Raw genomic sequence first — 26,838 nt, 5'->3', positions numbered from 1 at the left:
TATTACTCATTTATTCCTCTGTTCCTCTTTTCATGTTGTAACACAGAATTTTTCCTCCAACTTAAAATAAATACAGGTCAAGTTCAGCGTAATACAAGTTTTCAGTTGATAATTATTTTTAAATATTTAATATACATATAATTTACAGATTAAAAATATTTGGGTTTTAATGCTGGGAAGTTTTGGAAGTGTCATTTTGTAAGCACACATGTTTTCCCATGAATACATGTAAAGAATGAGCTGTGTATCAAAGAAAATACAGAGGAAAATTAAGGAAGAATGAGTTCTAGCGAAGCTTGAGTCACACAATTGTGACTATCTCCAAACAGGCAGTAGGAGTTTACCTGATGAATATGAGATCTTTAGGTGTTAGTAAACCTACTGAACTCCCTTAACTAAATCCTCAGGTCACTTTTTTTCTGGAAGCCTGAATGGAGAAAGAGGGGCATTGAATTTTGTAGGCTAGTCTGTAAGAAAATATGATATATAACAAATGGACAATTTTCTTCTAAAAGTACTCTTCAGTTGGGGACAGCTTTCTCAGGCCAGTTTTCTGTTGATGGTTGATATTCTGGATTGTGAATACGGTTCGCTCCTCTCCCACTGGACAGAATTTTAGGCCTTTGGGGCACAGAGGAAAGTTGTGTCTGTGCACAGCTTTTCATTTCAAGATAGCTAAGTTGACGATGGGTGAACTAATTTTCCAAAAATCTGAAAAATACAAAAGGTTGGTAGATGTGGTTGGTACTTGGAAGACGGATGTCAGTTTTTGAGATAAGGTTGTGAATATGAGTCCCACAGTCAGCTAAACAGTATTTTAGAAATGTAACAATTAACATAACACATCCTTCCTTTCATTTAAGAGGGCTTTTATTTCCCTGCAGTTGTTTCAGTACTTAAGTATTAATGACTTTTTACCAGCAAAGATTGGCTGACTAGTGTGACTTTTTGACTTTTTAAAGATTTCAGAACCAAATCCATAAAGTATTTTGACATTTTGTTATAGCCAATTTACTCATAATTAAACAATAAAAGTTTTCCTGGCCCAACTCCGATCATAGCCCATATTTCTCACAATTAATAAAGTTGTAAGGAAATCTTGGATTGTGAACTGCTGAGAGTAAGCCTAGAAATCTAGCATGGTAGCTGACCATCACTCATATTGATTCTCAATATTTTAGGTGGAAGTGTCTAACATTATGCCTTCCCTTTCATCTGGAACAGGTAGCATACCTAACTGAATCATTTCATATGAATTCTAAAACCTGAATGCAACCAAACCTCAATTGACGTATTTCAATTCAACAAATAGTGGGTTGAAATTATAATATGTACATTAAGCCTAGAGCTAACATTTTGATCTCTTTCCCATTGTGTAAGTTAGACTTCTATGTTTCTAATTTTCCAACTATGTGATTTACAGCTGAATTTAGCAAATGTAAATAGTAATAAATTGGCATGTTTAAAGCAGCAAACGTAAGTGCTTGACATCTCCTGGCAATATTGCCTGGGACTTCCTGGGAAAATTTTATTGTAGCTGAAATCTTGTGTTTCATAGCCTTTGATGGACACTTTTTCCCTGAATGTGCCTAATCAGCTTTTGACACATGTATAGGCCTCACCTCTCCAGCATGTTCTGGGCATTGAGTACCCTGGTTTAATTCTGATTTGTGTGGAAAATGTCCTTCCTTCAGTTTGTGATGAAAGGCAACCCCTTAGTCTGTGATCTGATAATTTGGGTTGATCTTCCATTGTTCTTATATAATAAGAAGTGGGATTAATTATTTTATATTAATCTTTTCCAAGCAATTTGTGATTTTATTTTTTTCTATAATTCTGTCATCAACTGTCTCCTTTCCAAGGGTGAATTTTTTTGATCTCTCCTTACTCCAAAGCCATCCATATCTTTGATTATCTTTGACTCCTTTCTCTGTACTTGTTCTGATTCAACTACTTCTTTTCTGAGATGAGGAGAAAGAACTGTGCATAGCACTGAGGATGCAGGACACAAAGGATTTGTACAGTGGCATAATGATGTATTCTACTTTCTTTTCTATTGCTTTCTGCTATTTGATTCTCCTTTCTGACTGCCACTGAGCGCTGAGCTGATGTTTATAAAGAACTATTCACAAGTTTTCCAAGAGGTAATAACAAATTTAGAGCCTATTACTGTATATGTGTAGTTACGGTTGGTTTTCCTTATGTGCATTACTTTGCATTTGCTGACATCGAATTTCAGCTCTAATTTTATCACCCAGTCACTTAATGTCAGGAGACCCATCTACAACATTTCGCAATGGACTTTCATTTTGCATTGCACCAGTCGTGATTCAGTTCCTCACCCTATTTCCCACTCATTCATGAATAGTTGAAATGCATAGGGCTGAGAACGATCCTGTATAGGCCACTACAGATAACTTCGCCACAGTGAACACTGATCTACTCATACAACGTTTCTGTATCCTCTGGGGATGCTGGTCGACAGAAGGCTCAATATGAGTCATCAGTGTGCCCAGGTAGCCAAGGCAACAAACCGCATCCTGGGGTGCATCAAACATGGTATAACCAGTCAGTCAAAAGACGTGATTGTCCCGCTGTATTCAGAGCTGATGCAGCCTCACCTTGAGTACTGTGTGCCATTCTGGGCCCCACAATTTAAGAAGGTTGTGAAGGTCTCTGAATGCATACAGAGGATGGCAACAAAGCTGGTAAAAGGGATGGAAGGAATGTCCTGTGAGGAGCAGCTGAGGACTTTGGGTTTGTCTAGTTTGAAGAAAAGGAGGCTGAGGGGCGACCTCATTGCTCTCTACAGCTTCCTGAGGAGGGGAAGTGGAGATGGAGGTGCTGAGCTCTTCTCCCTGGTATCCAGTGATAGGATGCGTGGGAATGGTTCAGAGCTGCAGCAGGGGAGGTTTAGACTGGACATTAGGAAGCAATTTTTTACCGAGAGGGTAGTCAAACACTGGAACAGGCTTCCTAGAGAGGTGGTCCATGCCCCAAGCCTGTCAGTGTTTAAGAGGCATTTGGGTTATGCCTTTAACAACATCGTTGAACTTTTGGTCAGCCCTGGATTGGTCAGGCAGTTGGACTAGATGATCATTTTAGGACCCTTCCAACTGAAATAGTCCTATGCTATGCTATGCTATGCTATGCTATGCTATGCTATGCTATGCTATGCTATGCTATGCTATGCTATGCTATGCTATGCTATGCTATGCTATGCTATGCTATGCTATGCTATGCTATGCTATGCTATTCTTTTACTAATCTATGTGATTAAGAGATGAATCCTTTTGATCCATGACAGCATACAATTGTTGAGAAGCTGTGGTTAGGGATCTGCTCATGAAAATTTTGGAGGTGCAAGTGCTTGGATCACTTATCCCCCAAAGAGCTTTAACATGGGACATGGCTTTCCCCTTCCATCATCTTTCATTCTTCACCATTCTGACATGTTTGTCCCCATGTCCTCATATTGAATAATTACAGTTTGTACTAATTTGCTTATTACAGGAGCCAGACTGCCTCTCCTTTATTTTCTTTTTGATGAGAATTGGCTTTTGTAAAAGTTAACATTTCAAAGAACTGTAAGAGTTGTCAATAAAATAGACTTACCTGAGTTTCCTTTAAATGAGCTAGCTCTGCTTCTGCTCACACTATAAGGCAATTGTAACAGCAGGGGAAAGTTCTGTAAAGTTTAACCTCCCAGATATTTATTCAGCTAGTCTGTGAAGCACTGTATCGTTTAGTAGGCTTAAATTTATCTGTACCTGCAAGGAAGCAAAGGAAAAGGGTTTGAGCAAATAGCCAGTCCAATGGAAGCCAAGGAACCCCAGAAATGTATTCCATATGTCCAAAGCTGCCTGTTTTGGTGACAACTTCAGTCTCCTCTATATATATATTAATGTTTCTTCCAAGGACTAAAGACATACCCCTGAGGTCCTGGTGTCCCCCATGTACGGGGGGGGAGGTTTCTTGGCAAAGATCAGTCCCAGCACTGGTACCAAGGAGGAGTGGGCTAACATTCTTTCTACCTGACTTCCTCTCCTTCAGGCTGTCTATTTCAGAGTCTGTCTTCATGTCAAGACAAGACCAGAACAAGCACCATCTCCTTTGTCCTAGATTTCTTTAAATCTGACCTTGTTTCCTGGAAAGAAACTCTATGTGCTCTAGCCAAAGCTCAGTCTGAGTGACCCAGAGTCAAGGACTTCAAAGACACACTTCCAGTTGATACCTATCTTTGGTCAAGACATATTCTCCCTACAGCAAATTCTGCTTTGGCTCCTTTTGCTACTGCTTTTACCAGGTGCAGACTCTCTTGCTGCATTTGCATTTCTTTGTAGCAGTAGCTTCAAGGTAGGATTTAGGGCCAAATCTGCCTCCCATTTGCTAAAACATCTTGACAGTTGGCTCTGGGGCAATACATTTGCTGCCACCCATACACCCAGCACTTGGGGACACGCTCACCAGTCATGTAGGGATGCTTATGCTGATGTTGTACTGACAGTAGGAAACAAAGTCCTTTCTAGAATGGCTCCAGTATAACTTCTGTATTTGCCCACTGCCTGATTACAGGCTGAGCTTAGACTCTTTGGATAAGAAATATTGATTTTGGGTGCACCCTGGGCTTCGGGCTGCAGAATCAGATCCAGATGAAGGTAAAGGGAGTGGTGGGATGCACTGTCAAGTGAAACCTGTTGGTAATAAACACAACATACATACGGGGGCCGTATACTGCAAGCAAATAAACTGTGCCTGGGAGATGTGGTATAAGAGATCACACTTGGTCAAATATGACCAGAGAAGCAGCTTCTGAAATTCATTAGGCACTGACAGAGAGCAAAGCTTCATTGCAATTCTTGATAGCTTTCTGCCCAGTGGGAATCCAACACAAAAGCCTTTTAGCACACAGTTTAACTGGGAATACCTGAGCAAACTGATAACATTGCTGCTTTTATGGGAGTCTTGTTTCTCACATATCACAGCAGACCACTCCACAAAGCATTATAAGGATGTGTGTGTGTGCACGCACACGCATGTGTGTTTATGTACCTTCATCTGCACATTCAGGTAGCAGCTTGAAGGAATTAAACAATGTTATCCGTAGTAAGAAGAACTACAGTGGGAGGATATCCATAAAAGAAAACCAACTATCAAACGAGGGTTTTTCAAAACCACCTGCATTGCTATTGTAGAGTTCTTTGTGTTGCGCAGTTTTGGCATTACAGCTGAGTGAAGAGGCTGTATGTTACCTGCCAAACATATAAATCCAGCCACGTTTCTGATTATAGCATTGTTTCTTCCAAAGAGCAAACTGTGGCTCAAAATGGAGTAATTTGTTCTGTGGTTTGAATACAGCAGATTCATACACAAGTGAAAGCACACATGTGGTATATCACCTGCTAAATATCCTGTTAGATGGAAATTGATTGGGAAAAACAAAGTGATGATCAAGAAGGAGTTTCTTACCATTACTTCTTCTATCTGTGATATACTATTGTTCATCACTGTAGTATTTCAATGAACACACACAAAAAGGCAAAACTGTATCAAAGTCTGGTGGCAGTAGAAGTGATTTGTTTCATTTTTCATTTTCAAGAATCAAAAGCCATCATCTGTTTGCCTGATCTCTCTTTTCTTGCCTTCTTAAAGATGGAGGTAAACTTTCTTTGCCAAAAATAGACAGACTTATCATCTGTGGTTCTCTAAGGAAGATAAGATTTTAAGAATTTCCAGTATACATTTACACATCCAAGAAAAAAATCAAAATTATTATTTTTTTGTGATTTTCCTTGTCTGTATTGAACAAAATATTAATAGAAAAAGAAAATTGAACTATGCAATGTCTGAAAATAATTTGGAATTGAGATCCACAAAGAGAAATGCTGTATGCTGCTTTTCCAGCTCCCCCTGCAGACTAGATTATAAGAAAAGTTTTCAGACAATCTGTGCTCATCCATCCTGCCTGATGTTAATTTCTACACTCTTGTGAATATTAACCAGCTCTTGGTTAGTATTGAAGCCTCTTTCTTCCCTTTGATTTAATTAGTGCCTGGTCTAAGCTGGTGCATGTCTTTCAGGCTTTGGAGCGTACTTCTGAGGTGCATTTCTGTGTCTACCATTCCTGAAAATCCTCTCTGAGGGTTCCACTAGGGGGGCTAATATCCACAGCCTGGTATGGGTAGAGATTAAATTTTACTTTGCAGTTCATTAGATCATATAAAATTTCCTAACATGAGTTTATATGATGGCTCAGGTTTTATCTGCAGGTTGACTTTTGTTGTTCTATTTTTCCCTGAGGTATTCTCTGGCATAATTGTTGTTAGTGAAAGCTTTGCATTTTTTTTTCATACAATTTTGAAGCCGTGTTTATGGATTAACAGGTGCTAGAATAATCATGTGTTCAGTCTTAGCTATTATTACCAAGGCATTTAAAAAGTATCTACAAAGGAGGTTGGAGAATAGTGGGGATCAGGCTGTAGTAATTCTGTTCTTACACTCACTGTCACCCCACTGAAGCCTTGAACTAGTTCATTTTATTTCTGTGCCACAGTTTCTCTGTCTTTCCTCATGGTGATATAGTCGTTTCATGCATGTGTTATCTACATGGTACATGAAGGGAAAGAAATGATTCAGAAGAAAATGACTGATTCTTACAGATTGGAATGGATTGTTGGAATTAAAATGCATTCTCTGTGCCTATTGCCACAAGTAAGTGGAAATAATACCCTAATTATGTGCCTTCTGATCTAATAAGGAGGGAAAAAATATCTTTTGGCATTCTGTCAACAAAGGATGTCTTTCATAATTGCAGTATAAGCAGTGGAAGAATTTTAAAAGGAGTATTAGCATGAAAAATGGCCAAGATTTGCAATATGCTGCTGTTCTGAAAAGAGCTTCTTTGGTACCTCCTACATGCATAATCGGTTTCCCTGGGATTCAGAAACCTTCCCAAGTACCTTCTCAGATGCCAAAGAGATTTACACTGGCTGTAGTCACTGGCGGATATTTCTTTCATTCTTTCTTCTGATTTCATTACCAGCTGGTTTGTGCGACTTAGTGGAGGTGAAGTCATTATCTGATGGATACCTTGAAGAAACACTTTGGGTTACAAGACACTATCAAACCTGAATTTCTTTGCTTTGTCAAAAGATGTGAAATATTGTGTCATCTGCAATTAGCTCTGAAATGATCCTTAACACTGACAAGTTAAGGTAAAAGCAACTAAAAGTAATTATTTAGCAAATATAAAACCAAATAACACCAAGTCAGGTTTACAGAAATGAAGGCAGGCCATCTTTCTGTCTGCTTATTGTAAAATTAGTAGTAAAAGGTTTTCTCACTCACTGTTATTTAGCTGACAAGCTAGTTAGTCATTAGCCTGAATATGAGAATTTTGACCCCGTTCTTAGGAGAACTTTTATTTTCTTCGCACACTGGAGGCACACTAGATCTAGAGAAAGTCTAGCTTGTTTATCCAGCTTTTTTCTGGTCATTTTGTTAGAGTGTCTTCAGATGTAGATCTCCCTTTTCTCCCTCTTCCATCTTACCACTCTCATCCCCTTCCCTTTCCATTGTTATGTTCTCTTAAGTTTCAAGGTTTGAGGTTGGCTTTATTTTACACTATTGACTTTGACTATATTCATTTAAATCATTAACAAGCAATGAATATGTCGTAAGATAAAACACTGTATTCTAGCCAGTCATGTTTAAATAATGTGTTCAGTGTTACTGCATATTATGAATTGCATTTTATTCAAAATATTAAACTTAGATGTCTGTCACATGAGATACAACCAAATAAATAGGATTGATACTTGGGGCTTATTTCTTTCTCTTGTGAAGGACGAAGGTTCCCAGATGCCTTCTGTGGACATAACTCATCTGGAGCACGAGTATCGCAACCTCGTCTGTGAGGGATGCTCTGATAAAGTTACCATTGGGCTACCGGAGTATCTAGATGAAATTCTGTGACCTACAGAATTATACAGGCATCTGGATTAAAAAGTTTGTTCCAAATCCTCCAGCTTTCTGTTCTTGGAAGAGATTATATTTTTTCTAAAGGTCCTGCAACAAAAACGAAGCAGGGAAAGCTGTAACTAAGGTAAACACTTGTGAGAGGAAGGTAGGAAAAGAGAACATGCAATGTTCTCGCTTTTTTTTCCTCAACCCTACCCAAACTGGGACTTGGCAGCATAACACAGCATTCCTCCCTCTTAACCAGTAAAATCCTTTTGGGCAAGTGGGCAATTGTAGTTATATGCTTTTGCTCTTAGAGAAAAAAATTTCCAGACCAAGTGCAGGTAGCAATGATTCTGATCTTGGCCTGGCAAAATTAGATTGTCAAACACAATTTTTAATTTAAAGATGAAGGGACACTGTGTAAACCAAGATTTGAGAACGTTGGATACAGGTTAGAACTTCAAAAAGCAGGGTAGCTAATAGGTGTAATCTTTTCCAGCATGCTACTCTCCCCGCCCAGTGCTAGGTAGATGGCTTTCAAGAGGAATTATCTCCTGCGGTATTAGCTGACAGCAACTTCTATGTGTTTTAAGAATAGGCATTTATTGTGATATTTCTGCTCACTTGTTTCTCCTCAATCAATATAAAGCAAAAGTACCTGTAAGGTCCCGTCACCCACTTTTAGAGCCCTTAACACATTTTAAGGCCTATCAGAGCTGTAGCCTGTGGGAGCCCTCCACTACAGCTGTAAACAGCACAGCTGGACCAGACAGGCTCTGGGTTGTGATGATGAAATTGGTAGACAATTCCCCTAAAGCCTGAATTTTATTCAAGTCAAATCCAATAGATTTTTGGAAGATGAAGGAAAGAAAAAAGAAAAATGTTTAAACAACATAGTGTAATTCAGATGTTGCTGCTACCATATCCTGCTATGTTTTCTTGATGTTTTTCTAGTTGTGTCTGCTTTTATGGTTTTAGATTTCTAAGTACCTTAAGGTTGAGGCTTCTACCGCTACCACTGTAAAATATTGTGCATTTCATCATTTAGTTCTAGAAAATGAGAACATATCTTTGAGACTCTCTTCTTTGATTCAAAAAATTGCATTCAGTTTTAAAATTGTCTATAATTATAGAGTTTTACAATATATTTTTAATCAAATGTATATAATCAAGCAGTTATAGTGCATAATTACATGCAGTCATATAATTGGATAACTATATACAATAGTATATAGTATATAATCATGCAGTTATGGTAAATGGTTATTACGATTATACTACTGTTACTCTTGATCCTGGTTCCTTTGTCATTGTCCTGAAATATGTGGAGTTACAATTTCTTTGTGCCTGATAATCTTAGTCATATTTCGACATTGTTGACTCATGTATACACACAGATCCTGGGATAATATCCTGTTTCTCTTATGTACCTCCCACTCTGATTTAGTGCTTTTTTAGTCTTTAATGAAAGAAAAAGGCTTTACAGTCCTCTTTGCAAAGTATTAAAAATGTTAGTGGCAAGTAGGTTGCTAAGGAGATGAACTACTCATATTTCACTTTCCTCAGAACTTGTTAACTCTCCTGAAAATGCTAGTCAGGATATAGCAATAGTTGGGATGTTTTGTAATTTAATGCGTTTTTACCTTCTTACACAGTAAACTCATTCTGGCTACACAGTTTCCATTTTATAAGCTAAATTTAAAGACATCCTGTCAAGCTTTGTATCCTACACCCTTTTTATACACAAACATTAAATTTTAAAAGTCCCTTCTCCTTTCATACTCCCTCAGTCTTTGTGGGGAATTGGGTAATACTGAAACATCTTGCAGAAAACAGGAGTTCTGTTTGCCAAGTTATACTTCTGAATTACCACAGAGATAGACGGGAAATTATATTCTTCAGCTGTCATCAGCAAAAAGAAGTCAATAAAAAGCCACATTCAGTGAGGTGGCAGTCTGGGTGCAGTGGGTGTGTACAAGGAAGGACGTGAAGCAGAGTTGTCTTATCTTTTTGATTGGAGGAATCTTCCAAGTCTAGTTTACCTATACTGTCCCATATATTCTCTGGGAGCCAGGACTACTGCACGTTAATTTAGTTTATTTGGATGGTCCTATGCTGTTGTGATGAGATCTCTGCAAAACTCTGGACAGTGGCTTAACAGTGATAACGGTCTTATTGTACACCTGATCTTGAAAATTAACCTGATAGCATAGGGCACTGCTTAATGTAATCTTAAATACCTGGTATACACTCACATAGCTCCTTTGGACCGGTGGAACTGCAGTATGTGAAGCAGATAGATAAGAAAGTAATCATGTACTGTGAGAGTGTATTTAAAGGCCACAGCTGATGATGGCAAAGCCAAGCAGATAAATTTAAATCAGAATTATCTAAATCATCAATTTTAATCAAAAATATTTCAGTCTGCAGACAATGGCCTTGATTTAAATAATCACTTCTAATTTTATTTTGCATTTGTCCTTGTTTTCTGAAGGAAAGGTTAATCCACATTAACTGGTAACTATTAAAATACATTAATTTGCAAGTAAATATACATTTTACACTCAGTTTGGTTCTTCTTTTTAATAGGATATATTCCAGCAATATTCATTTATTGAAGCAATTATATGGCACAGCATATATTTGCTCAGATGATTAGTTTTTTTAATTTCTTGCATGTTTTCATAGTTTCTTACAGTTTAATGATGGACAATTATATAATCTAATTTCAATTCTATTAAACCAGGCATTTATATTTCATGCAGATATCCATAGCTTAAGCCTAGAGATTTTAGTTAAGACTAAAACATTTAGGTCCTCTAGAGACTATACTGCACAGGAGAAAAGTAACAGAGACTACTACTTCGTTTCTACCTAAGGCTATCAGCAGAAAATAAATTATGCATCAAAAGCCTTGATAATAGCATCATATAAATGTACCATGTTCCACTAATAAGAAATCCCTTTGTGCACTCCACACTGAAGTCTCTGGCAACTTAGCCTAGGTGACAGTTGTTCCCCACAGCCTGAGCCTGCTCATCTCTATGATTTGGAGAATGTGAGCAACATTTATCAGCTAGTCATTGAAGAAATAAGGGGTTTGGTACAAAAATACTTGTGGTTCTGAAAATACTAGATGGCTGCATCCATACTGGGACCAATGTTACTTCGTGTCTTCATTAATGACATAGCGGGACTGAGTGCACCCTCAGCAAGTTTGCTTATGACACCAAGTTGAGTGGTACAATTGATATGCTCGGAGGAAGAGATGACACCCAGAGGGGCCTTGGCAGGCTCAAGAAGTGGGTCTGTGTGAACCTCATGAAGTTCAACAAGGCCAAGTGCAAGGTCCTGGTGGATGAATGGATGGAGAGCAGCCCAGTGGAGAAGGACTTGGGGATCCTGGTGGATGAAAAACTGCACGTGAGCCAGCAACATGCATTTGCAGCCCAGAAAACTGATCATATCCTGGGCTGCATCACAAGAAGTGTAGCCAGCAGGTTAAGGGGGGTGACTCTGCCCCTCTGCTCCACACTCATGAGACTCCATGTCTTATACTGCATCCAGCTCTGGTGGTTCCCAGCACAAGCAAAATATGGATATGTTTGAGCAGCTTCTTCCCACAGTTTCCCACTTGATTTTCTGCAAAATAGCACTGACGAGTGTCTTGCGAGACAGTTTACTAAGCTGGGCTCTGCAGGCAAGACAGGCAGTCCCCTGCACAGTGCAGGGATTGCAGAAGGTTTCCATGCCTTGAAACTCAACATTGTCAAGACAAACCCACCATGGCACCTAAATTGCTCTCTGGATCAAGCCAGAGGTTCCTATTTACACTTTCACATGCTGGTGACCTTTGATAATTTGGACATCCAGTTCCAGCCACTTCATTGGTCCCTTTGAAAGATTACTGAAACCCAAGATGGGAAAATTAAGTCTCTTCCAGCTCATTTGCCTCACATTTTCTTTAGTTATCAGGGAACACACATTGAAGTCTATCACTTGGTGCCAGGCCAATAGCCAACATTTCCGATATCAAGAAACCGGGCAGTACACATCAGTCAGCTCACTGCAAATTGGCAATTAACATGATGGCTAGATGGGTTCACATGAGCATAACGTTATTAATTAAACAGCAGCTGGGTTAATCAAGATAGCAAAAGTAATTTGTTGGAATAAATATTTTATTAGTGTGTCCATCAATAAAGCAAAAGAAGAGGTTTTAATTAATTCATTTATAAAAATATTCACACTGTGGTGGCTGTAACTGTTTAGGGATCTGGAAACAAGTCTCATCTGCAGAAGGGTATATTCCTACGTTATCACTTCATGTTAATTGTACTGTAGATATCAGTTAACTCAACTATAATTACCAGTATGTTCGTTACAAGCCAAACATTGCTGTCCGCCTCTGGACAGCAATACCTGACAATTGATGCTAAAGGGCTTTTTTTCCTCTGTTGCTTTATTCCTTCAGAAATGTACATTCTGCCATTTAATTACAGAAAGGTATTCTTGTAATACGGTGGGTTATGATACCTCCTGGTGTGATTTGAGACCTGATCTTTCCTTTTCCCCCTAAAACAAAAAAGAGAGAGAGAGTGAATATATCTTTTTATTTTTCCTGGTATTAATAACTTAACAGGTGGCGGGAAATGGTATATTTTAAACAAGTATACGCCATAAACACAACAGGTGGTGGTGATTTCTATCTGACTGAGGAATATTTGTCTCCTAATGCTGAGAAATATAAAGAAATATTGAGAAGCAGAGAGAAGCTGCTGATTTTGCAAGAAGGTGATAGATTAGACAAAGTGTGTTTCAGACACTGAAGAAAGTGGGAAAATATTTACTTTAAGGAGAAGACCTACTGAAAGAGCAAGAGATAAGCTGTTAGGACTGTTAAAACAATCAGGCTTGCCAGGCCTCATACTTTTTTGGAGGGAAGACATCTTAGAGTATTTTTCCCTATTGCTTTCTTCTTTGCATCAGGTGGTTTAATATGCATTAGAGTTTAAGTCTCTTTCTGTGCTTTATCCACCTGTCCAACATCTTAGACATGTGTGAGAAATTTGCTGGAAGCCCTCCTGGACAGATGCCTTATATAATACGCATGAGTATGGCGTACACGTGTACGTATAGAGAAGGAATTGCATTTATAAAAGTAAAGTTAATTTAATACAGAATATGAAAGAAGAAAAAAGAAAGAAATACGCAATTGGAAAATGGTAATGTACTACAATTCTTTTGTATCATATTCATTATTTATGCATATTTATTTATTCTTCAAAATATTTTGGACGTGTTTAGGGAAAAGCAACAAAGCCAAGTGACTTGCACAGTCAAACTGCACAACATGAATGGGCAACAGGAAATATTGTAAATAAACAGGTGTCATTCCCGCATGAAAAGCTACCTGTTTTCTGGTATTTGTATGATACTTAATGCAATAATTATTTAATCTATATGTAGCGTTCAGGTGGCACAAGCAATATACTTCGAGTACGATTGGTTTTTTGATCTCTCGGAAGCCTTTATATCGTATTGCTTCAGTTGTCATGCTTGAAAGGTGATCTAATGCGTGAAGTTTAGGGAAAAAAAATGTATTAAGGAGTCTGTAAGCCAGTGCTGGTCCTGGAGATGCAGAGCACCAGAACCACATGATCCGATTTTCATTAATGGTGGGAGGCTGGACTCCTCTTACCCACCCGCACAGTCCACAGCAGGCAAGTGTGGGCTCATTCTGAGCCGGCCAGGCCTGCTGTGGCTCTAGGTCCTCTCCAGCTGCAGGCACCGTGACACCGGGCTTGGTAGCTCAGGCACAGCTTGGTCCTAGGCGTCTCCAGCAAGCGCCTCCTCCAGAGCTGGTTTGCATTTCGCTGGCTTAGAGCAGCAGTACAACAAAGTGATGTCCACCTGATAGGGGCTGTGGCACCGCCACCCCAGTAAACTAGATCCCCCCAAAAAAGCCAAGGAAGCTGCCAATACTGCAGTCTGCTCAGAGCGAGAAGGAAGTTGGATTAAACTCACTTTCCCGAAACACCAGCGAGGTGAATGCCCTGGAGAGGAAGCTCCGACAGGACTGTCTGGCAGCGTTGAGACAGCTCCCATTCACAAGTAACTCAGCTTTAGTGTGCCGTAGCTTAATTCTCTGTGGGGAAGATTAATCCCTTGGAGGAGGATTAAGCTCCAGTGAACTAAGGCCACTTTATTTCTGAATGGGAAAGGCCACACAGGGATTTAATGTACTTTATCTTATGTGCATTGATTTCACAGCCTTAGTTAATTCATCTTAACTTCCCCGAATTCCCTTGTGCGGACAAGCTTTTTGTCTGCAGAGAAGCTCTTGGATCTGCTTGTAAAGCTCCTCGTGCAGCCCAACCAGAAAGCAGGTTGGAATGATTTCTGTGCCTCTGAAGGAGCTTATACCTGTCTAGATACTATTAAATTACCTCTTTCTCAGATGGTTGATCCGTGACACCCTTAGAAGAACTATTTTAATTAGATTTTTTGAATGGACGGGAGAAAAAGGAGTTTTCTTAAAACTAATCTCTGGGTTATTTTAGAAATCTCTCATGGACAGCCTTTTCAAGGCTTTCAGATAGCATGAATTGTGTACAGCTGCACAAACAATATTTTCTCAAGCGTGGACATGTCTGGCCAGTGCAGTTTAATAGGTTTTCTTGCCCAGTTGGATTTTCTTCTTCTTTGGTAGCGGTCATAAGAAAACATTTTGTCTACACAGAAAGCAAATGAGAGTAGTCTCCATTCCCTGATCCTAAAGATCTTAATCCTTTCCTCTCCATGGAACAAGTGACACAGATCTGGGTTGAGGAGGATGTTTTTGTGGGAGCTGCTGTTAAAATAATAGCATGATTTTGCTGGTGGTGTCCTCTGGGGAAACAAGTCTGCTCATTTCTTGCATAGTTAACATGATTTACTGATAGGCCCTTTGGATAAGTTGTTTCCTGAAACTGATGAATCATAACCCACCTTTACTGTTCAGCTACATCATGACATTTCACAGATCAAATTGAATTTTTGCCAAGCTTTTCTTCACTGGGACACTTCATGCAACAAAAAAAGACATCTCTTGTGGATTCCATACAATCTTTACTGACTTATTTCTGTAGCAGTCAATAAATATTTAATCTTTTTAATATGTAGTTAGGTGCTTAGGGGGCCCATGTTCATGTGAACAAAGTCATGTGAGACCAGAGGTATTGAACAAATAAAGGAACGTAAGCAATAGCTGAACATTAAGGTCCAAGCATTTTCCAGCAGTATTACTCTATACTAGTATTCATCAATACTGATCTCAGTGAGGCTAGGAAAAGATTTTAAAATATAGTACAACATGAACAAAAGAGAGAAAGTCTCTTTAATTTAGCTGTTTGTGGCCACTTGCACTGAAATTTACATCTGAGTTCAGGAAATGGAAGCAAATCTTTTCTAAATATAGCTGTGATACCTGCATTTATACAGCATTGTACTAAAGCTTAACGAGTGTTCAATGTGTTCTAATGATCGCTTTTCCTCCTCTTTCATGCAGCTGATTGGATTTGTGTATGCCTGTTACGTGATCAGTATTTTCATGGAGGAAGAGGACAGCTGTAAGTACTGATACACACCTCTCCATCTCTGGAGCCACAGTACCTGGGGTGAGACTTAGTCTTGCATTAACTACCAAGGCAAAGAACGAAGTCTGAAAAATAGCAGAATCTGGCATTCATGTACACTACCAATTTCGCTCAAACACATACTTATTTAGGTACTGCCACCTTATTTAGGTGTCAGAATTGTACTTACTAAGCTTGTTCATAGGGATCTGTGAACCGCTAACATGAACCAGTCATACTGCTGAAAAGCATGTGATCTGTGTCACATATATATATAAGTTTTTATGTGTGTACGCTTAAATTTGAATCAAGGCTCCTGAAAATATTTAGTCTGTTTTTCCAAGAGACAGTTTATCAGCAGTAAAGTTAATGCAGATGACAGGTCAAGCCATTTACGGTGTACAGTATCACTCTGATCAATAATTAAATAGACCTGTTCAACACTTACAAGTAACTAGATCATGCATCTGAAATGCTGACCCCATGTTCTTAACCTGCCTTTGTCAAGAAAACCTTTATATACATAACCATATTGCTGAAAAAGTTTGAAAATGTGAACACCTTTCAAAAAGTATTTCTCAAAAGTAATTAAATGGGCATTGTGAAAGTCTGAATATGTTGAACATTTTGGTAGGATACTGTGTGAAAAGAGATAGTGAGAATTGCCTAACAAGCTTGCCATACCCACCTGACTAGCAAAGGGATTGGTAAAAGAAAAAGAGAGAGTGAAATGATATTGGATGAGCAAAGAGAAGCAAAGAACAAGCCTATTTACAAAAAGGGAGTATGTGTGATTCTGCAGTTACTTCCTCTCATGTATGAGGAACTAAGTAGCAAAATATCTACCTCTAGGGAAAAAAAAAAAGGAAAAAATACCAATGCCATTTTGTGGCTATAGGATAAATAATACACAGCCAAATATTTATTCACAAACTTTTATTCATAAATCTTAACATAGTTGTTTTGTTTCTTCAGAGAATAGCACTAGTGGGAGAAATGAATATACTAGGAAAAATTAATTTGGTGTGTAGGAAAGCATTTGATAATATCTGGAAAATCTTATTGAAAACATAATTCAAGTATTTCACAGCCGTGATGGAAAAACAGACTTTTTGATTGAAAACAGTGTGAAGGACCATAAACAAAATACTTTTCCATTGCTGCAAACTGTACCATGTTCGGTTCTCCATTGTAATGCAACAGACATTAATGTCAAATCCATTTTAACGCTGTCATTTAGGTTTCTAATAGGAAGAAAACAGATCAAAGAGGTTCTCAGACAAGGCTGAGTGGTAAAGAGTCATAAGCATGTTGTGCACATAGTGTACTGTGAAAAGGTGCAAGGAGCCTGGACAAAGACTGGTGCCGTAAAGGAGAAATATGAACACTTGGAGAAGAAACATGGCATGTAGGTCTTGAGGAGGAGGAAGAGTCCAGACAACGCTCCCTTGGAAAGCTGGGAATTGCCAGTTAGTCAGGAACCGGTAACACGGGGTAACAGCAGAGGACAGTGCAGCAGCAAGACGGCCCTATAATTCGGGACGTATAAACAGAGTCTTTGGTTAGTAAAATCCAGAAACAACTGTCCTTTCTGTATGTCTGTGGTGAGTCATGATGGTAGCTAGGGCTTCATACAGGTATATGGAAGCATTGTTGGAGACAATTACTGACAAAATTCCTAGAACAGGGAGGCTTCATTAAATGACCGGGAAGGCCGGCAGACTGATAAGGAAGACACAAATAACAGTGACTTTTCAAAAGGGCAATAGTGCGTGTACATGCACAGCCACATGCAAACACAGCTGTATCTCTACCTGGGAAGACAGACTCTTCACTTTTTACATAAGTATGCTATATTATTGTTGGATTTGTTTAGCCCTTTATAGTATGCTTCACACACCCATGTAAAACGTAAAATGCACGTATGAAAGAAAGACAAAACTCCCACCAAAGAATACAACACGTTCTTGGAAAATACAGTCACCTGCTGAAGAGGTGGTTTATATTCAGGGCCTCACAAGAGGGTTATTGCCAAGCTGATGGCTTCGTTCACTTAGAAAATGTGTCTCCTTCAGAAGACTCTGGCCAGGGTCTGTCTTTGACATTACAGGCCTGATCTGCTTTCCTCTGACTGCAAGCCCACCTTACTGTCTTTTGAGAGCTTCGTGTCATATGATAACAATGGAATTTAAGTCACTGAGAATGGAGAACAGTTGACATATTTATTAAGCAGTAAAACACACCAAGAGCTAAGGTGATCCAGTAAATAAAACCAACCCACTGTCCATTCTCTATACAGGAATTGGGCATCTACATTTAATTTCTGCTTTTCATTCAGAACTGCCGATGGCAATTTGGTGTTTTCTTACATACAGTTGTAAATCGTCTTACTCATCTTGGAAAGTATGGTATAACTTAGTTCTAAGTCCTTTATTAGGAACAGGCAAGTTTCCCATCCTTACTTGTACCTTTACATATTATCTTCTAGAATCCTGTGTGAATAGATTTTTTTAGTTAGCGGAGGATGACCTTGGGCAGAGGGTGAGAGAGGTGTGCTGGAAGTGGAGCAAAGAACCAGAATAGATACAGCTAGAAGATTTTACAACCAGTGGAGGGAAATAATTTCTGGTTTGTTACTTCTTTTTATTTTCCTTTTAAGATGCTGAATCTGATCAAAGGCAACTAAATAGCACTTTAGTGTCTCACTTTGTGTTAATTTGTGTCTTAATGCCTATTTTTAGAGTCCTCTCTGCTAATAGATAAATACATTGAAGACAAATGTTAACTCATTTATATCAATCCCACAGATATGTTTTAAATGAAAAAACGTCCATGTAAGGTGCAGTGGAAAAAATGGTTTGGTTAGGTAATTATCTAAGAAGAACAGGACTTATTCTGGAAAAATTCACATTAACTTTCAACGTAATGAACAAAAACTTACTTAGGAGAGAAGTAGAGTGGTGCTTCAAAACAGGTTAAAAGTATACAGTGATTTCATTAGGATAAAAGTCCAAGAAACTGCAATGAAAAGGCAATTTTATGCATTTTAATACGATGCAGCAGATTCTTTTCTTAGGTAGATGCAGCTATTCCACCATATTTTTGCAGTAGTTTGCACAGAATAAATCCTCAGCCTTCTGAGAGTCAAAGCCTCTCTAATTAAATATACTCTGCAATATTCAGTGCATCAAGTTAACCCCAGTTCTTGGTCTGAAACCCGTCAGGCAGACTTAAAAATTAATAATAGCTGCCTGTTTAGCCTCTGTGCAGTGCTTAAATGGATTTTGAGCCTGACATTTCAGCTGATGGACACTTTTCTGAACAGTAATAATGCTTGAGGAAACATTTATTTCCAGATATTGCTCACCTTACCTACGTTTCAGACTGTAGTTAACTTTTACTTAGAAGGAAGATGATAGCAGGTCAAAAGGAATGAAAAAGACATGTAAAAGGCACACTGCTGTAGTGGGGTTAATACCTTCCATCATTCATCCTAATGAAAAAGTCTATTTATATCTCTTCCCTTCATTTTTTCATTTCTTTCTTTGTAGATCTATCAATCTATATAAGCCCTTTTGAAGGAACAGAATATGTGAAATCTGTAATCATAAAAGCCTGTCACTATCCTGTTTGTGAATCATTTTCTCCTAAAAATGAACTCAGAAGCTTGTTGCTACTTTGTCAGAGGTAGTGAATGGTTTTAATAAAGCTGAATCTGGAGACTAGGCAAAATGCATTGTTAAAAACATTATTAAGTTTCTAAATAGTTTCTGGACTTTCTTTGAGAAACGGTAGCACTATTGTTGCTGAATACTAGTTCATAAATATGACATTGACACATGTCAGAAATGATAGTGCTGTACTGTATGTGAATTTGTGGAGTGGAAGCTGAGTTACATACAAATTCCATAAGGAAAAAAAAATTAAATCAGAGGGGAAGATTTGCCAGAAACCTACAATTGTGATTTCAACATTTATTTTATTGTAAAAAACAAGACTGAAACACCAAAAGGTCAATCTGAGGAAGCTCAAGCCTCTTTTGTGCATGAGCAAAAACAAAGGAAAGAGTTCAGCTGTACTTTCAGAAGAGAGAGGAAGATAAATCTGTTTTAAAAAAGGAAGAGCTTCCCTATACTGTGGTATCAATAGGAACCTCCATACGCCATCATTAGACAAATATTAAGTAAAGCAAGATACATTATTACCACTGTTGAAAAACTACTGCATTGCCTTATCTGACATATGGCATTACATTTATACACACCATTGAGCGTCTGTTGGCAGGAATCAAACAAGAGAGAAAGAATTCTTTCTTCACATATAATTTAATATTTATTGTTACACAGTGGGTCCAGCAGTGATAAATTTCTTATAAATATGTTATTTTTGTAAAAGGAATAAAGAACTAGCAGTAGCTTACATTAGCAACAGACTCATATATGTTTGTACGTGTGATTAACTTTATATATAAATATACATGTTTCCTTAACTAAGCAGTTCTGGGGAACACACTACTAATATCTTTACAGCAATTGCTATTTCCCATGTGGCTGAGTCCATTTGCCTTCTAGAAAAAAGAATTTTTATCATAAAATGTTTAATATAAAAGATGACCAAGAAGAGGAACCCTGCACTATGCTTCTGTTGAGCATTACAAGAATCAAGCATCCCCAGGCAACGACTATCCTTAATTACCTCACTGAAAATGGGACCTTATGAAACTTTTCAAACAGTAACCAGCAGCACAGCCTATCACTGGCCTTTAGCACTCACTGCTCATAATGACTTCAGATATTGAAACAAAATGTGCTGTTACTGACCAATGGATGAATGTGCTTGACACAGACATCTAAAATTATAATCAGTTTTACTGCCTGGCACTGAAACAACACTATAGCTGCCAGGCTGACAGCATTCTCCTGGCTTTGGCATTTCTGTAAAATGGCAGTGACTATCAGCATTTTTGGAAGGCTTGAAAAGCAATTTGCCTCTTCCTGTTCATCTGGACAAGCAACCAAAAACCCCAGAATTTCGATATACCAGTTTCGGTAAAACAACAGAATCAGTTATTTTTGCCAGGCGTAGACTATACGTATCACTAGGCGCAGAACGATAATGAATCCATAACCAAAATGTATCCCATAAGTGTTCATTCAACTGAACAGTTTTCTAAAAATAAACAAGTGCAGAGACCAAGAGCCTAATGTAGCTGTTCTCAGATGTGGTCTGTGACATCTGGAAAGCCAGGGAGCCCAGTTAATGCCATAAAACATCTGGCTGATGATCGGTTGTTCCTGCTGCTCCTCGCACTGGTGTGCTGCCACGTGTTGGGGAGGTTGGTGCCAGGGGGTGACTGTTAGCAGCTGCTCTCATCGCCTTGCAGATGCCCACCGTGAATCAAAGGAGAGGTTGAAGTGGAACCAGAAATAGCACCAGGAGTATCCAGGAGGTTCCCTCCCTCAGTTCAGCTGTGGCCCAGGCCAATCTCACCAAACGTTTAATGGAGACATATGTCAAGATCCAGTTTCAGGAGACTTCAGAGGTCTATCTAGCTGGAGTTTGTTGATTAGATGTAGACTCAGCTATTTACTATCCTACTTATACCTTATATTTTCTCCCATACTGGAAATTTAAAGGATTAACCTGTTACTCTAAGGACAAAGTATGGTCTTACAGTCCCATTGGTGTTCTCCTATTTATCATTAGCCTTAATGTGTGAATTAACTGAAAATGCATGCTCACTCCTACACTAAACTAACACAATGAATTCTGAAGTAGTTAATGAAGGTATAAATACAGCAGGGATGTTATATGATTGAAATTACCGCTACATACTATTTCGATTTTGCTCTTTTTTTTTTCTTTTTTTTTCACATTAAGTTATCATACATTGCCTGCTTGTTCTCATTCCTTTAGAAACATATGCATAGATATAATGCACACAGCCAAGGGTAAAACCTCTCAGGAGGTGTAAAATAAAAGCAGTTAAACAATATAAATGCTAAATACTAGAAGAAATCTCGATCCTAGTTATGTCAGTAGCAAAAAAAAAATTGCAGCAGAGGCATGATTTTCTCTTCTGTTTTTCTGCTTAAAAACTGTAGATGAATAATCCGTCACAGGAAAACAACTCAGAAAAATATACCCATGCCACCCTCTGCTTTTACATTGCCCGAGCAAAATGTACAAAATAGTCTTCATTTCCAGTTGTGATCTCCATGGGCAGTTACAGAACATCTTGTTCTAGCTGAGAGATTGTCCTTAAATAATAGATAGTGAACAGCATATGAAAAGGGAAGTCTTGGCTGTGGAACGTTTCTAGCAGCAGCAGAAGTTATATGTCGGAAAGTACCACGCATTTAATGTGGCATGCAACATGTAAGGTTTATCCACATAAGGTGCGGACAAAGTGTGAGAAAATGGCATCATCTAAATGACATGTGTAAACTAATTCCAGTTTTTCATTGATAGAGTATAGCTCACTATAAGGTGTCAATCAAAGAACTTGAAGAAAATCTTTGAGTTTCTGTACCACTTGAGTAAAATATTTTAGTCTATCTTCAGTAAAGAGCTCATTTCTTACTGTAGAGTTGCCTCTAATTTCCTCTTCTTGCACCAAGTTTAATTATGACTTTAAACTTGGACTAACTTGCCTGGCAATAGGTATGAAGATAATAGGAAAGATGCTGTTTCCATGCAAGTCAGCAGCTCATTTATTTGTTGTTAAGGAAGAGGGTAAATCACTCAAATTATAAGAGTCCTCCAGTGCCTTCCCACAGTTCCTCCCATAAGCACAAAACTGAAATTCTTTCCTGAAATCCAGTAGGAAAGAACCACCTCAATCACTTTAGCGCAAAGACTTATTATTGGGTATTCCCCAGAATATTAGTAGGTGAGAGCAGTGATGGTGAACACATGGTACGGCTTTGACATGTTCCTGTGTGGATGAGAAAAAGCCGAGTACCTAAAGCCAGCTGCCTGGTGCTACAGATAGCTCAGGAGATGATATGTACTCTCCTCTACTTCATACATCAACGCGGTACTTGATCACTTCAATCAAGTTGGAGTTATCTGTCCATTATTTTTTTTACAAAGTTGAGGCAGAGTTTAGGGCTGTAAAATTTAAAATTTTTTTAAGATCTCTTTCATATCAGTGATTCGTGTGAGCTTTCAGATACCAAATGGTACAGAGCTGCAATCACTGGCTTCCATCCACGATTTTGGATTCTGACTTTAGAAATATACACATACATATACTGGTTTAAATGAGGCTTCAGGAGTACAGGTGAAGCATTTAGAAATATCTGAATGGAAGGCAAAATATTTTTTACGTATTATTTGCAGAAATTACTAACGTATTTCTCTGAACAGAAAAATGTGTCAGTACAGTATTAAGTCATATATTGGCCAATTTTTACCTGTTTAGGTAAATACATACATATATATGTATGCAAATATGTGTGTAGATGGATATGTATGTGCATATGGATGGATATGTATTTGTATATATACACATTTGGTTTCAAGCATAGGTATATACAGATTCTCCTTAGCTTTGAACTGATTTCCAGACTCATAAGTAGAAAGGAGAGTTTTTAAAGGCTAGTTCGCTACTACCTCATAAATTTCTATTTTGCAAATATAATTCATGTTAAGCATTTCTGCCATTGATTCTGAATATTATATGCCATATCCCATATATACACACACACACATATATACATAAAAGACAATTAATTTCAAGTAGGAATATAATTGTAATCATATAATTTTCCCTAAGCTGAGGATCACACCTTGCTTTAATATTTTTTTTATTTACTACTGTAATAAATAATATCCTTACTAAAACAGAAACATTATTCTGATTAGAGGGAATATCTTGTTTATTGATAATTCCTTGACATTTCTTAGGTCCATGCATTACTTCCATACTCCCAAATACTCAGCATGCCCTTTTTTAACTAGCCGATTTGATTCAAGCTTCTACTTAGCTGATTTAATATTGATTTTGTTTTAGTCTCCACCTTCCACCTCCTTGGCCTTTCTGTTTAAATTAAATCTGCTTTTAAATGGACGCTATCCCAGCCCCCAGTTGCCAGCACCTTAGCCTTTTCACTTAAATTGCATCTATTGTTAAATCAATCTTACTCCAGCATCCGGCGTCCCTCTCCTGAGCTTTCCACTTGACATCACATACAGGCCTAAGTGGTGCCCATTCCTGTCCCTACCTTTCACCCAATTTCTCCATTAAAATGAAACCTCTATACAAATCCATTTTCCACTCCCAGTACCAATCTTCTTTACTTCTTCATTTCTAAATGGCAACAGCTTCGTGTCTGCTTTAATTTGCAGAGCTTGAAAAAAAAACTTTTCAGACTCCCACTCTTCTGTGCACGTGCCATCTCCCCCAAGTCTTAACTTCCATGCAGATGGGTTATCTTAATTTCTGGGCCTCAGCTTAAGTAATATCATTTCATTGTTATTGTTGCTTGAGCGATAATTTCCCAGTTAGCACATGTCCTGGTTTGAGGTAAAACAGAACTAATTTTCTGGTTTGTGATTTTACTTTGCACCTAAGCCTCTCCTAACTAACTGAACTTTCTGAAATTAACAGCATATTTTTCAGACAGTGCCAGCTTCTCACAGAGGTAACACCTGATTGTTTATAATTTATACCAAGGAATGGTATGCAGAGAGGCTCCTGCTTATACTTACTGCCGTAACCCCCAGGGGCAGCTCACTTTGTTATTGGCCCCGTTGGAGGGTCGGAAGCAGAAAAGAGTAGAGGGGTCCCACCTGCGGGGAGGAGCGGACAGGACAGGTGACCCAAAACTGACCAACAGGGTATTCCATCCCATCTGCCTCATGCTCAGTATAAAACTGAGGGATTAAAGGGTCACCTCTCTTTCTTCAGTGGCCAGCGTCCAAGGAGGACTCTGTCCGTTTATTTGCCTTTTATCCCAATCTGTGCATTACTGAATACAGATCCTGAGTTCAGCTCTCATCCATTGCTGACTCAAATCTAGGACTTTCCCAGTGCCTCCAGTGATGTGATTGTCATCCTGGGAGCTCAATACAGTTTTGTATATATTGTATATATTTCATTATTTTCTTATTAATTTTATTATCTTTTGGTTTTATTATTAATATTTAAGTAAAGTAGTTTAGTTTCTTTTAAACTTGTAAGTCTCTTTCTCTCTCATCCTTCTCTCTCTGAAGGGAGAGGTTGGGGAGAGCATCTGTTGTTTGTTTCAGCATCCCAAACCACAACAACGCATCACGCCTAAGAGCTCTGTCTTGTAATAACTTCTGCCTTTGGTGTGGGACACATAAGCCTGGAGCGAGAGGCGTGCCCATGTGATGAGGCCGTGTACTGAGCCAAGGAGGTTACAGAATTAATCAGGCTCCGCACCAGGCCATAAATTATCTTGTTTATATGCTGTTAAGGAATATAGGGATTCAGTGAGATGAACAGTTACAATTGAGATAAATATTCCCACGGCTTCCCGTTATGTGTATCCCAACGTGTTTGACACACTCAACACACTTGCAGGCGAATTAGGTGACCAGAGTTCTCAATGCCTTTTCCTTTATGCCCATGTCTGGTCTAAGAGACTGATGGTGATGTTTCATTTTAGAAGAAAGAAATGTCCCCCATTTTTCCTTACAGACAATAACCTCAAAAATGAAAACAGATCCATACAGAACAGCTGAGCTGAGAGACTGCCACTGAATCTTCCTGAAGCTGAGGTTTATTCAAAATTCTTTTCTAATGCTAAGCTTTGATATACAGCACTATAAAAGTCAAAGCTGGTCATTTCTTGTTTTAAGGGAGTATCCATAATAAAAATCATACAACATGCATCCCATCATATGTAGTGGATCCCAGTGTATGCAATCATACATTATAGCCTTAGAGACTGCTCAATTAACTGTATAAATTAAAAAAGAGATGGCTAACCAGCACAAGCCAGTGAAATACATTGAACCGAGCCATAAATTTCAGGTCACAGTCAGATAATTTTGGAAGATCTTTTTTTTGGTTAATATATATTTTCTCAAAATGTGGCAAAATCAAACAACTCAAATAAGAATTAACTATCCATTACCCATCTTCAAAAATCTCAGCTCTAAATCTCATAAATATAAAGGCAACCATCATTTTCCACCAAGAAATGTTGTCAATTTTGTTTGGAAAAGGAGGGGATAAGAATGTTGATTGTTGATAAAACCAAAGGAAGAGAAAGACCTGTGCAAATAAAGAATGACAAGGGTTTCTTAGGAGAACCACAGTCAAAGAACAAAAGAAAGAAGAAGATATTCAAACACTAAGAATAATTTAAGGGTTTTTTTGCTAAGTCCTTTATCCTGTTGAATTTTTACTGTAACCTATTCTTTAATTCTCTTTACTGTGTCTCTGATGTCAGCATACCTTCAATCCTTCATAAAATAACCTTTCTAAATTCCTCCTATTTGTAAACCTGGACTTGTCTGTATGTTGTACTTTTCATATTTTCTAGTTGTACTATTTGTATAGCCCTAATGATTTCAGGATATAAGAAGCAAGATTTCCAGCAAGGTTTTATCTTACTAAATCAGGTGATACAGCAGATATGGTTTTCCAGCTGGGCCAGCTGGTCAAATAAAATATATTACTGCTTCCTAAAAAACTATTTTTTGAAAAGTCTACATTATATTTGTTTTATTTAGTATTTAGTCTTTAGTGTATTTAGTATTTAGTGATGCAAGTTATTAGCTCTGTATCATAACAAGTCTTTCTCTTACCAGTGCTGTTGGATTTGTTAGCAGAAAATTAATCTCAGTACATCTGTATTTTTCTCAGTATTACAGGTTAGGTGCAGCAAAACCAAGTAATGCCATGTGACTCTCACCTTTTATATGTTTACTTTTATTCCTTGGCATTGATTTCTACTCATTTTCTTTTCCTCCTTAATCATGACAAGGTGTTATTTTGGAGGACTGAAATTCGAGAGTTATAAGGTTTTCATAAAAGTGGATTTTTTACTTCATGTTTCTTCAGGGTGAGGACTTTTTTATTGATGAGGTCAGTATTGCATTATCTTTTTTTATCATTAGCAGGTTGATTCACTGGTGGCTTCAAAATGAGTATTAATCCTGTTACAAACTCTGTTCCCCTTTTGCACATTCATCTCTCTCCTAATATGAAATGATAGAAACTTTCTAACAATGAGAAAACCATTTTCATAGCCATCATGTTTGCTGACATACGTGATATTTC

The 26,838-nt window shown here is 38.2% G+C and overlaps 1 protein-coding gene across 1 annotated transcript in view; it reads left to right on the top strand.

The window, feature by feature from the left end:
* NKAIN3 (Na+/K+ transporting ATPase interacting 3) overlaps nt 1–26,838 on the top strand; it is a 205,971-nt gene that overhangs the window by 164,759 nt on the left and 14,374 nt on the right. Inside the window, exon 6 of the mRNA XM_009889790.1 lies at nt 15,512–15,572. Coding sequence (XP_009888092.1) covers nt 15,512–15,572 — 61 coding nt within the window. The remainder of the gene's footprint in view (nt 1–15,511; nt 15,573–26,838) is intronic.

Source organism: Charadrius vociferus, unplaced genomic scaffold (assembly GCF_000708025.1).
Source record: "Charadrius vociferus isolate BGI_N301 unplaced genomic scaffold, ASM70802v2 scaffold167, whole genome shotgun sequence".
Classification (NCBI taxonomy): Eukaryota; Metazoa; Chordata; class Aves; order Charadriiformes; family Charadriidae; genus Charadrius; species Charadrius vociferus.
The sequence above is the reverse complement of the archived record's forward strand: the minus strand, read 5'-3'. Positions and strand labels throughout refer to the sequence as shown.